At 39.2% G+C, this 12755-nt stretch overlaps 1 protein-coding gene across 9 annotated transcripts in view; it reads right to left on the reverse strand.

Moving 5' to 3' along the window:
• Positions 1–12755, reverse strand: part of TBC1D30 (TBC1 domain family member 30) — a 183823-nt gene that overhangs the window by 29712 nt on the left and 141356 nt on the right. For all 9 annotated transcript variants that reach the window (XM_063621245.1, XM_063621246.1, XM_055249645.2 and 6 more), the window contains one exon: positions 9293–9398. In XM_063621245.1, the coding sequence (XP_063477315.1) occupies positions 9293–9398 (106 nt within the window). The remainder of the gene's footprint in view (positions 1–9292; positions 9399–12755) is intronic.

Genomic DNA, 12755 nt, shown 5'->3' on the forward strand with positions numbered 1-12755 from the left:
GCTGGCATCTGGCAGGTGCCCCTCTGGGACAAAGCTTCCTGAGGAAGGAACAGGCAGCAATCTTTGCTGTTCTGTAGCCTTCACTGGTGATACCCAGGAAAACAGGGTCTGGAGTGGACCTCCAAGAAATTCCAGCAGACATGCAGCAGAGAGGCCTGACTGTTAGAAAGAAAACTAACAAACAGAAAGGAATGGCATCAACATCAACAAAAAGGATGTCCACACAAAAAGCCCATCCAAAGGTCACTGACATCAAAGACCAAAGGTAGATAAATCCATGAAAATGAGGAAAAACCAGCGCAAAAAGACTGAAAATACCAAAAACCAGAATGCCTTTTTTCCTCCAAAGGATCACAACTCCTCACCAGCAAGGGAACAAAACTAGACAGAGAATGAGTTTGACGAATTGACAGAAGTAGGCTTCAGAAGGTGGGTAATTATAAACTCCTCTGAGCTAAAGAACCATGAAACTAAGAACCTTGAAGAAAGGTTAGAGGAATTGCTAACTAGAATAACCAGTTTAGAGAAGAACATAAATGACCTGATGGAGCTGAAAAACACAGCACGAGAACTTTGTGAAGCATACACAAGTGTCAATAGCCAAATTGATCAAGCGGAAGAAAGGGTATCAGAGATTAAATAAAGCGCAAAGATAAGATTAGAGAAAAAAGAATGAAAAGGAACAAACAAAGCCTCTAAGAAATATGGGACTATGTGAAAAGACCAAACCTACATTTGAGTGGTGTACCCGAAAGTGACGGGAAGAATGGAACTGAGCTGGAAGACATTCTTCAGGATATTATCCAGGAGAACTTCCCCAATCTAGCAAGACAGGCCAACATTCAAATTCAGGAAATACAGAGATCACCACAAAGATACTCCTCGAGAAGAGCAACCCCAAGACACATAATCTTCAGATTCACCAAGGTTGAAATGAAGGAAAAAATGTTAAGGGCAGCCAAAGAAAGGTCAGGTTACCCACAAAGGGAAGCCCATCGGACTAACAGTGGATCTCTCTGCAGAAAGCCTACAAGCCAGAAGAGAGTGAAGGCCAATATTCAATATTCTTAAAGAAAAGAATATTCAGCCCAGAATCTCACATCCAGCCAAATTAAGTTTCATAAGCAAAAGAGAAATAAAATCCTAGACAAGCAAATGCTGAGAGATTTTGTTACCACCAGGCCTGCCTTACAAGAGCCCCTTAAGGAAGCACTAAATATGGAAAGGAAAAACTGGTACCAACCACTGTAAAAACATACCAAATTGTAAAGACCATCGACACTATGAAGAAACTGCATCACCTAACGAGCAAAATAACCAGCTAGCATCATAATGATCTAATTCACACATAACAATATTAATCTTAAATGTAAATGGGCTAAATGCCCCAATTAAAAGACACAGACTGGCAAACTGGATAAAGAGTCAAGACCCATCAGTGTGCTGTATTCAGAAGACCCATCTCACGTGCAAAGACTACATAGACTCAAAATAAAGGGATGGAGTAAGATTTACCAAGCAAATGGGATATTGGCCTGAAATTTTCTCTTTTTATTGTGTCTCTGCTAGGTTTTGGTATGAGGATGATGCTGGCCTCATAAAATGAGGATCAGAGTGGAACTGAAGGAGACAGAGACATGAAAAACCCTTCAAAAAAATCAATGAATCCAGGAGGTGGTTTTTTGAAAAGATTAACAAAATAGACCGCTAGCCAGACTAATAAAGAAGAAAGAGAGAAGAATCAAATAGACACAATAAAAAATGATACAGGAGATATCATCACTGATCCCACAGAAATACAAACTACCATCAGAGAATACTATAAACAGCTCTATGCAAATACACTAGAAAATCTAGAAGAAATGGATAAATTCCTAGACACATACACCCTCCTAAATCTAAACCAGGAAGAAGTCAAATCCCTGATTAGGCTGATAACAAGTTCTGAAATTGAGGAGTAATAGCCTACCAACCAAAAAAAGCCGAGGACCAGACGGATTCACAGCTAAATTCTACCAGAGGTACAAAGAGGAGCTGGTACCATTCCTTCTGAAACTCCTTCCAATCAATAGAAAAAGAGGGACTCCTCCCTAACTCATTTTATGAGGCCAGCATCATCCTCATATGAAAACCTGGCAGAGACACAACAAAAAAAGAAAATTTCAGGCCAATATCCCTGATGAACATCAATGCAAAAATCCTCAATAAAATACTGGCAAACCAAATCCAGCAGCACATCAAAAAGCTTACCCACCACGGTCAAGCTGGCCTCATCTCTGGGATGCAAGGCTGGTTCAATATATGCAAATCAATAAACATAATCCGTCACATAAACAGGACCAATGACAAAAACCACGATTATCTCAACAGATGCAGAAAAGGCCTTCGATAAAATTCAACACCCCTTCATGCTAAAAACACTCAATAAACTAGGTATTGATGGAACATATCTCAAAATAATAAGAGCTATTTATGACAAACCCACAGCCAATATCATACTGAATGGGCAAAAGCTGGAAGCAGTATTCTCTTTGAAAACTGGCACAAGACAAGGATGCCCTCTCTCACCACTCCTATTCAACATAGTATTGGAAGTTCTGGCCAGGGCAATCAGGCAAGAGAAAGAAATAAAGGGTATTCAAATAGGAAGAGAGGAAGTCAAATTGTTTCTGTTTGCAGATGACACGATTGTATATTTAGAAAACCTCATCATCTCAGCCCAAAATCTCCTTAAGCTGATAAGCAACTTCAACAAAGTCTCAGTATATAAAATCAATGTGCAAAAATCACAAGCATTCCTCTACACCAATAATAGACAATCAGAGAGCCAAATCATGAGTGAACTCCTATTCACAATTGCTACAAAGAGAATTAAATACCTAGGAATACAACTTACAAGGGATGTGAAGGACCTCTTCAAGGAGAACTACAAATCACTGCTCAAGGAATAAGACAGGACACAAACAAATGGAAAAACATTCCATGCTAATGGATAGGAAGAATCAATACCGTGATAATGGCCATACTGCCCAAAGTAATTTATAGATTCAATGCTATCCCCATCAAGTTACCATTGACTTTCTTCACAGAATTAGAAAAAACTACTTTAAATTTCATATAGAACCAAAAAAGGGCTCATATAGCCAAGACACTCCTAAGCAAAAAGAACAAGCTTGAGGCATCACACTACCCTGACTTCAAACTATACTACAAGGCTACAGTAACCAAAACAGCATGGTATTGGTACCAAAACAAATATATAAACCAATGGAACAGAACAGAGGCCTCAGAAATAACACCATACATCTACAACCATCTGATCTTTGAAAAACCTGACACAAACAGGCAATGGGGAAAGGATTCCCTATTTATAAATGGTGTTGGGAAAACTGGCTAGTCATATGCTGAAAACTGAAACTGGATTCCTTCTTTACACCTTCTACAAAAATTAACTCAAGATGGATTAAAGACTTAAACATAAGACCTAAAACCATAAAAACCCTAGAAGAAAACCTAGGTGATACCATTCATGACACAGACATGGGCAAAGACTTCATGACTAAAACACAAAAAGCAATGGCCACAAAAGCCAAAATAGACAAATGGGATCTAATTAAACTAAAGAGCTTCTGCACAGCAAAAGAACCTATCATTAGGCAACCTACAGAATAGGAGAAAACTTTTGTAATCTATCCATCTGACAAAGGGCTAATATCCAGAATCTACAAGGAACTTAAACGAATTTACAAGAAAAACACAAAAAACCTCATCAAAAAGTGGGCAAAGGATATGAACAGACACTTCTCAAAAGAAGACATTTATGCAGCCAACAAACATATGAAAGAAAGCTCATCATCACTGGTCATTAAAGAAATGCAAATCAAAGCCACAGTGAGATACCATCTCACACCAGTTAGAATGGCGATCATTAAAAAGTCAGGAAACAACAGATGCTGGAGAGGATGTTGAGAAATAGGAACGATTTTACACTGTTGGTGGGAGTGTAAATTAGTTCAACCATTGTGGAAGACAGTGTGGCAATTCCTCAAGGATCTAGAACCAGAAATACCATTTGACCCAGCAATCCCATTACTGGGTATATACCCAAAGGATTATAAATCATTCTACCACAAAGACACATGCACACTTACGTTTACTGCAGCACTATTCACAATAGCAAAGACTTGGAACCAACCCAAATGCCCATCAATGATAGACTGGATAAAGAAAATGTGGCACATATACACCATGGAATACTATGCAGCCATAAAAAATGGTGAGTTCATGTCCTTTGCAGGGACATGGATGAAGCTGGAAAGCATCATTCTCAGCAAACTAACACAGGAGCAGAAAACCAAACACCACGTGTTCTCACTTATAAGTGGGAGCTGAACAACAAGAACACATGGACACAGGGAGGGGAACATCACATACTGGGGCCTGTCGCGGGGTATGGGGCTAAGGGAGGGATAGCATTAGGAGAAATACCTAATGTCGATGATAGGTTGATGGGGGCAACAAACCACCATGGCACGTATATACCTATGTAACAAACCTGCACATTCTGCACATGTATCCCAGTACTTAAAGTATAATAAAGAAAAAAAAAGATACACATAGACTGAAAATGAAGGGATGGAAAAAGTTATCCCACACCAATGGAAGGCAAAAAAGGAGCAGGAGTAGCTATAATTCCATCAGAAAAAATAGATTTCAAGACAAAAATTAAGAAGAGACAAAGGTCATTATGTAATGATAAAGGGGTCAATTCAGCAAGAGGATATAATGATTATAAATATATATGCACCCAACACTGGAGCACCCAGATATAATAAAGTAAATATTATTAGAGCTAAAGAGAGAGATAGACCCAAGCACAGTGATGGCTAGAGATTTCAACACCCTACTTTTGGCATTGGACAGATCACTCAGACACAAAATCAACAAAAAAATCATCAAATTTAATCTGTACTATAGAACAAATGGACCTAGTAGATATTTACAGAACATTTCATCCAACACCTATAGAATACACATTTTTCTCTTCAGCACATGGATCATTCTCAAGGATAGATCATATGTTAGGTCACAAAACAAGTCTTAAAATATTCAAAAAATTGAAATAGTATCAAGTATCTTCTTTGACCACAATGGAATAAAACTACAAATCAATAACAAGAGGAGTTTTGCAAACTATACAAACACATACAAATTAAACAATATGATCTTGAGTGACCAGTGGGTCGATGAAGAAACTAAAAAAGAAACTGAAAATGTTCTTGAAACAAATAATAATAAAAATACAACATACTAAAACCTATGGGGTCACAGTGAAAGCAGTACTAAGAGGGAAATTTATAGCTATAAGTGCCTACATCAGAAAAGAAGAAAAACGTCAAATAAATAATGTAATGACATATATTAAAGCACTAGAAAAACAAGAGCAAACCAAACCCAAAATTAGTAGAAGAAACAATAAATATCAGAGCAGAAATAAATGAAACTGAGTGAAAAAACAATACAAAAGATTAAAGAAATGAAAAGTTGGGTTTTTTTTGAAAAGATACATAAAATTGACACACCTGTAGCCAGACTAAGAAAAAAAGAGAGAAGATCCAAATAAACAAACTCAGAGATGAAAAAGGAGACATTACAACTGATACCACAGAAAATCAAAGGATCATTAGTGACTGCTATGAGCAACTGTATACCAATAAATCAGAAAATCTAGAGAAAATGGATAAATTCCTAGACACATACAACCTATCAAGATTGAACAATGAAGGAATCCAAAACCTGAACACACCAATAACAAGTAACAAGACTGAAGCCATAATAAAAAGTCTCCCAGTAAAGAAAAATCAGTAGCATCTCTATATGCAAACAGTGAACAATCTGAAAAAGAAATTTTAAAATCCCATTTATAATAGCAACAAATAAAATTAACTACCTAGGAATTAAGTTAACCAAAGAAGTGAAAGAGCTCTACAATGACAACCATAAAACATGAATGAAAGAAATTGAAGAGGACACAAAAAAAATGGGAAGATACAACACGTTCATGGATTGCAAGAATCAATATTGTTAAAATGTCCATACTACCTAAGGCAATCTACAGATTTGATACAATCTCTATCAAAATACCAATGACATTCTTTACAGAAATAGAAAAGTAATCCTAACATTTATATGGAACCACAAAAGACCCAGAACAGTCAAAGCTATTCTGAGCAAAAAGAACAAAACTGGAGGAATCACATTATTTGACTTCAAATTATACTACTATTATAGTAACCCAAACTGCATGGCATAAAAACAGACACATAGACCTATGGAACAGAACAGAGAACCCAGAAACAAATCCACATACCTACAGTGAACTCATTATTGGCAAAGGTGCCAAGAACATACATTGGGGAAAAGACAATATCTTCAATAAATAGTGCTAGGAAAACTAGACATCCATACACAGAAGAACAAAACTAGACCCCTATCTCTTGCCATATACAAAAATAAATCAAAATGGATTAAAAACTCAAATCTAAGACCTCAAACTATGAAACTAACACAATAAAACATTGGAAAAGCTCTCCAAAACACTGGAGTGGGCAAAAATTTCTTGAGTAATACCCCACGAGCACAGACACCCAAAGCAAAATGGACAAATGGGATCATATCAAGTTAAAAAGCTCCTGCACAGCAAAGAAAACAATCAACAACATGAAGAGACAACTCAAAGAGTGGGAGAAAATATTTGCAAACTACTCATCTGAAAAGGGATTAATAACCAGAATATTCAAGTAGCTCAAATAACTCTTATAATCTTGTAATTCGATTAAAAATGGGCAAAAGATCTGAATAGCCATTTCTCAAAAGAAGATATACAAACGACGAACAGGCTTATGAAAAGGTGCTCAAGGCCAGGCACGGTGGCTCACGCCTATAATCCCAGCATTTTGGGAGGCCAGGCTCGGCGGGAGGATCACTTGATGTCAGGAGTTTGAGACCAGCCTGGCCAATATGGCAAAACCCCATCTCTACTAAAAATACAAAAATTAGCCTGGCGTGATGGCAAACACCTATAGTTCCAGCTACTCGGGAGGCTGAGGCATGAGAATCGCTTGAACCCAGGAGTGATTTTTTTTTTTTTTTTTGAGATGGAGTCTCACTCTGTTGCCCAGGCTGGAGTGCAGTGGCGCGATCTCAGCTCACTGTGAGCTCCACCTCCCGGGTTCACGCCATTCTCCTGCCTCAGCCTCCTGAGTAGCTGGGATTACAGGTGCCTGCCACCACGTCTGGCTAATTTTTTGTATTTTAAGTAGAGATGGGGTTTCACTGTATTAGTCAGGATGGTCTCAATCTCCTGACCTCGTGATCTGCCCGCCTCGGCCTCCCAAAGTGCTGGGATTACAGGCGTGAACCACCGCGCTCGGCCCCCAGGAGCAATTATTGAACCACGATTTGGTGAGCTGAGATGGTGCCACTGTACTCCAGCCTGGGGACAGAAAATCACTGATCATCAGAAAAATGCAAATCAAAATGACAATGAAATATTATCTCACCCAGTTAAAATGGCTTTTAATCAAGACAGGCAGTAACAAATGCTGGCAAGGATGTGGAGAAAAGGGAACCTTTGTACAATGTTGGTGGGAATGTAAATTAGTACAACCGCTATGGAAAACAGGTTGGAGGTTCCTCAAAAAAAAAATTAAATTAGAGCTACCATATGATCCAAAAATTCCCTGCTAGCTACACGCCCAAAAGAAAGGAAATCAGTATATCAAAACAGTATCTGCACTCCCATGTTTCTTGCAGCACTGTTCACAATAGCCAAGATTTGGAAGCAACCTAAGTATCCATCAACCAATGAATGGATAAGAAAATGTGGTATATATACAATATGGAGTACTATTCAGCCATAAAAAGAATGAGATTCTGTCATTTGCAACAACATGGATGGAAATGGAGGTCACTATATTAAGTGAAATAAGCCAGGCATGGAAAGACAAACTTTGAATGTTCTCACTTATTTGTGGGAGCTGAAAATTGAAACAATTGAACTGATGGAGATAGAAAGTAGAAGAATGGTTTCCAGAGGCTGGGAAGAGTACTTGACAGGGAAGTAGAGAGAGTCAGTGGGTACAAAAAGTAGTTAGAAAGAATGAATAAGACCTAGTATTTGATAGCACAACAGGGTGACTATAGTCAATAGTAATTTAATTGTACATTTAGAAATAAATTTAAAAGTACAACTGGATTGTTTGTAACACAAAGGATAAACATTCGGGGAGATAAATACCCCATTTACCGTGATTGATTATTATGCATTGCATGCCTGTATCAAAGTGTCTCATGTACCCCATAAATATATGCACCTACTACGTGCTCACAAAAATTAAAAATTAAAAAAAGAATCTAATGGAAGAGTGAGTGTTAATAAGACAACTATTTTTTCTATACTTGCTGTCAATTTCAAAGACTTGATGAATATGATATTGAGGTACAGTAACATGCCATGAAAAATAAACAAACCCTTCAAGTCTTTCACTTTAAAATTTATGATTAATATATACCTGAGTTGAAAATGTGGGCAAAACAAATGAATCAAAATGCTGATGAGAATAATCTTTTTTATCCTCAATAATTTATTCCCCACAATAAGTGTTTCCCCCTACAAGTCTAAGTGGGCTGGGCACAGTGGTTCATGCCTATAATCCCAGCACTTAGGAAGGCTGCAGTGGGAGGATCACTTGAGTCTAGGAGTTCAAGACTAGCCTAGGCAACATAGCAAGACTCCATCTACACAAAAATAAAAATAAAAAATTAGCTGTATGGTGGCATATGCCTGTAGTCCCAGTTACTCAGGAGGCTGAGGTGGGAGGATCACTTAAGCCCAGGAGACACAGGCTGCAGTGAGCAACGATTGTGCCACTGCACTCCAGCCAGGGTGACAGAATGAGACAGTCTCAAAAAAGAAAAGAAAGACTAAGAATAAAATTCAGAATAAGCACTTGGTGATTTTCTTTTTCCAGTGTATTTTTCCAGTTTATATTGCTGCTAATGACTTGAGCAACACAGTCTGATGGAAAGCTACAACAAATACCCATCATTCATTTCTTCCTTCCTTCTATGACATAGATTCTTATCAAATTATAAACAGACTCTTGGTCAATTTGAGAAACGAAGTCTGACAGCTAACCAAGCACATTTCTCAAGACCGCTGCTCTGGCACTGGTTGTTCCCACCGTGCCCGGGGTTCCCTGAGCCAAGCTGCTCCATGTTGCCTACTCACCTGCATGAGTTCATGGCTTTGCAGAAGATCATTCTCTAGCATCTCCTGGGTAAGGCGCCCCATGGTGCTGTAGAATTCATCTGCTGTTTCACAACATTCTATTTGCCTAGATAAAGAAAGGACAGAAAATAGAACTTGTTTAGGGCATCCATGCTGTGTAACAGTACATGCTGCAGGTATAAGATATGTTGGACTGGGCATAGTGGCTCATGCCTATACTCCCAGCACTTTGGGAGGCTGGGGCAGGAGGATTGCTTGAGGCCAGGAGCCTCAATGCAGCAAGACCCCATCTCTCCAAATAATTTTAAAAATCAGCTGGGTATCGTGGTGCACACCTGTGGTCCCAGCTACTCAGGAGGCTAAAGCAGGAGGATCACCTGAGCCTGGGAGGCCAAGGCTGCAGTAAACCATGATAGCACCACTGCAATCCAGCCTGGATAACAGAGTAAGACCCTATCTCAAAAAAGGGGAGGGGGGGGCAGTTGCCTTTTGCCATCAAATAACTCAAGTTATCAATCAACAAATATCAAAATCCTGATATTTGTAAAGCCCACTGTGGATGAAACATTTAAAAATACCAAAAGCAACTTTGAGGTACTCGTTTTGGATAAGTCCTGTCATTCCTACTTGGCTCTCCTAGCCTCACAATCCCACCTGTGGCGTCTTTATTGCTTCCATGGGACACAATCTACACATCAGAATTCCCACCACTCGTTAGAAAGCATAACCATGAAACTGGGTACTAAAAAACAATTATCTCCTTTAAGGGATTCTGTTGGTCTTAATCTGCAAACAGTGATACCATTAATATAATAGATTTAAAACCAAACCACAGTAGGAATAAAAGATGAAAATTACAAGAACTGTATCTGCATATTTCATCAGTCCATGGGGTGTTTTCACAGGCAGAATCTTCTGAGTTCTTCTCAGGGTGCTGCTGCTATTTGGAGATTACACCTCTTCTTGCATTCAGTTCTACATGTAAATAAAGAATCTGACACTCATTTGGCTACCTGTGAGCCAGGTTGGACTTCAATCTTTCTTCTAGAAAGGGGAAAACAGAAGAGCCCAAAGCAAAGAGTACCAGGTATTTCCATTTTGTTTATTTATTTATTTATTATTTATTGTGACAAAGTCTCGCTCTGTTGCCCAGGCTGGAGCACAGTGGTGTGATCTTGGCCCTCTGCAACCTCCACCTGTTGGGTTTAAGCAATCCTCCTGCCTCAGCCTCCCAAGTAGTTGAGGCTACAGGCACCCGCCACCACGCACTGCTGATTTTTTGTATTTTTAGTAGAGATGGCGCTTCACCATGTTGGCCAGGCTGGTCTCAAACTCCTGGCCTCAAGTGATCCACCTGCCTCGGCCTCTCAAAGTGCTGGGATTACAGGCATGAGCCATGGCACCCAGCCTAGGTATTTCCATTTTATATGACAACGTTCTTTGCATTGTAGGATAACTCTAGTTTCCCACCAACCAGAAGACCTAAACTTTGATATATACTAATATTGGGGGATTTCTGTAAAGCCATCCAAAACAGTATGATTATGGAAAAACCATAGGTTCTGGAGTGTTTTTCTAATCCCATTGCCACAAATGTAAATAAATGAATGGAATAAACTGCTGAAGTATTATTATAAAAGTGTAGAGCAGCCTGTGGGCATGAATGAAAGGTGCTTAAGTTTACCCTGGGAGGTAAAGAAGAGAAATGATGCTTGAGATGAGTTTTGAAAAGTGTTTTTCAGGCTGACAAGGAAGAAAAAGCATCCCAAAGACACAGATGCAGGAGACAGCAGGCCTTATCTGGGGAACTGCAAGTAGCTCTGCACAACCAGTGAGACCAGCATGGGAGTAGTGGTTGCAGGACCAGAGGAAGCCAGTGAGAGCTGAGGGAAGAGAGCTATTGAGAGCAGAGAGCAAAGGCCTCACCTGCCAGCTGAGCCTCTACAGAGCATTAGTCACGAAAAGGCTTTAAATAGGGAGTGAGGGAACAGCTGTGCCCTTGGCAAGGTCTGCCTGGAGGTGGCACGGCAAGTGTGGATTACCATGAGGAAACCAAGGAGGACACACCACAGTGGGCCAGGCATGGGGTGACAAGAGAGGAAACCAAAACAGCAGGGGCAGAGGAGAAAGGACACATAAAGAGATGCTAGTGATGGTGTGCTGATGGTCTACAATTTACATATTCCCAAGTACCCTTGGGGTGAGCGAAAGGTAGAAATTCCAAGTTGCAGAAGTCAGGTGAAAGGAGAGGTCCTGGATCACCATATATAAGGCACGTTACTCAGGTGTACATAAACTGGAGATTACCTATATGCTTTTATGGTTTTTCCAACAGGAAGTTTGTGGGCAAGATTACAGGCACTAGAATCAGAAAGATCCATATTGAAGTCCCAGTTCTGCTATTCACTGGCTGTGTGACTATGAACTAGCTAATTAACCTTCCTGGGGAAATTTTCTTACTGAAAAGACAGGGAGAATAACCCTATCTACTCCACAGGGTTATTGGGAGAACTGAATGAGATGATGTGTTTAAACTGCCTAACACAATGGCAGGCACTGAAGGCACTTATGATGTATGTCAATTGCCTTTCCTTTCCCTTAACAAGCTGTATGCTCAAAACATATAGAATTATAACAAGCAAAAACTGAAAGAGTTAAAATTCTATCATTCCGATTCATATATCCCCTAAACTTCAAAAAGACTAGCCATTTATTATCAGTAGATTCACATTATTAAAAGCACAGACTCTAGAGACAGGAATGCCTGGGTTCAAATTCAGGCCATTCTACTTAGTAATTTGGTGACTTTAGACAATTAACTGAACTTCTCTGTGCCTTAATTCTCACATCTATAAAATGGAGATGACCACAGTGTGTACTTTATAGGATGATGAAGAATACATGAATTTATCCATCCAGAGTAATTAGAACAGCGCCTGTTCATTGCAAGCACTCAATGAATATTGGCTTTTGTTGCAGCTATTATTATTTCAACAGTGTGACATCCCTGGGATGATCTTAGGAATAAATTCTGATCCTACAGATTAATGGATAAAGAGGAGTAAAACCAGGATCACCTCTTTTCTTCCTGCTCCTTCATGAAGAACCAACACAAAGGCAATTATAACTGACTCATCATACAGTAAAGTGCTTTACTATTTTAATGTTATAAACCAGCTATGCAGCAACTGGACTATCATACCCAAAGAAACTATCAAAGCTCGAAGGGCTTACAATGTATAGAGTAAGTTGGAAATACATGGCTGCAGCAAGAGGTAGCTATTGGGAGTTAATGAGAGATAAGTAAATAGCACACCAAATCCCATACAGATGAATTTATTTACCCAGCTGAAAAGCAATGTACAATAAAACCAAGGCAAAGGAGATAGCTAGGTGATATTTAAAAATACACACAATAATAATTTTTTAAGTCCCTGAATTGATAGTTGGTGGATCTTTCTTT

The sequence above is a fragment of the Symphalangus syndactylus genome, chromosome 17 (genome assembly GCF_028878055.3).
Source record: "Symphalangus syndactylus isolate Jambi chromosome 17, NHGRI_mSymSyn1-v2.1_pri, whole genome shotgun sequence".
Classification (NCBI taxonomy): Eukaryota; Metazoa; Chordata; class Mammalia; order Primates; family Hylobatidae; genus Symphalangus; species Symphalangus syndactylus.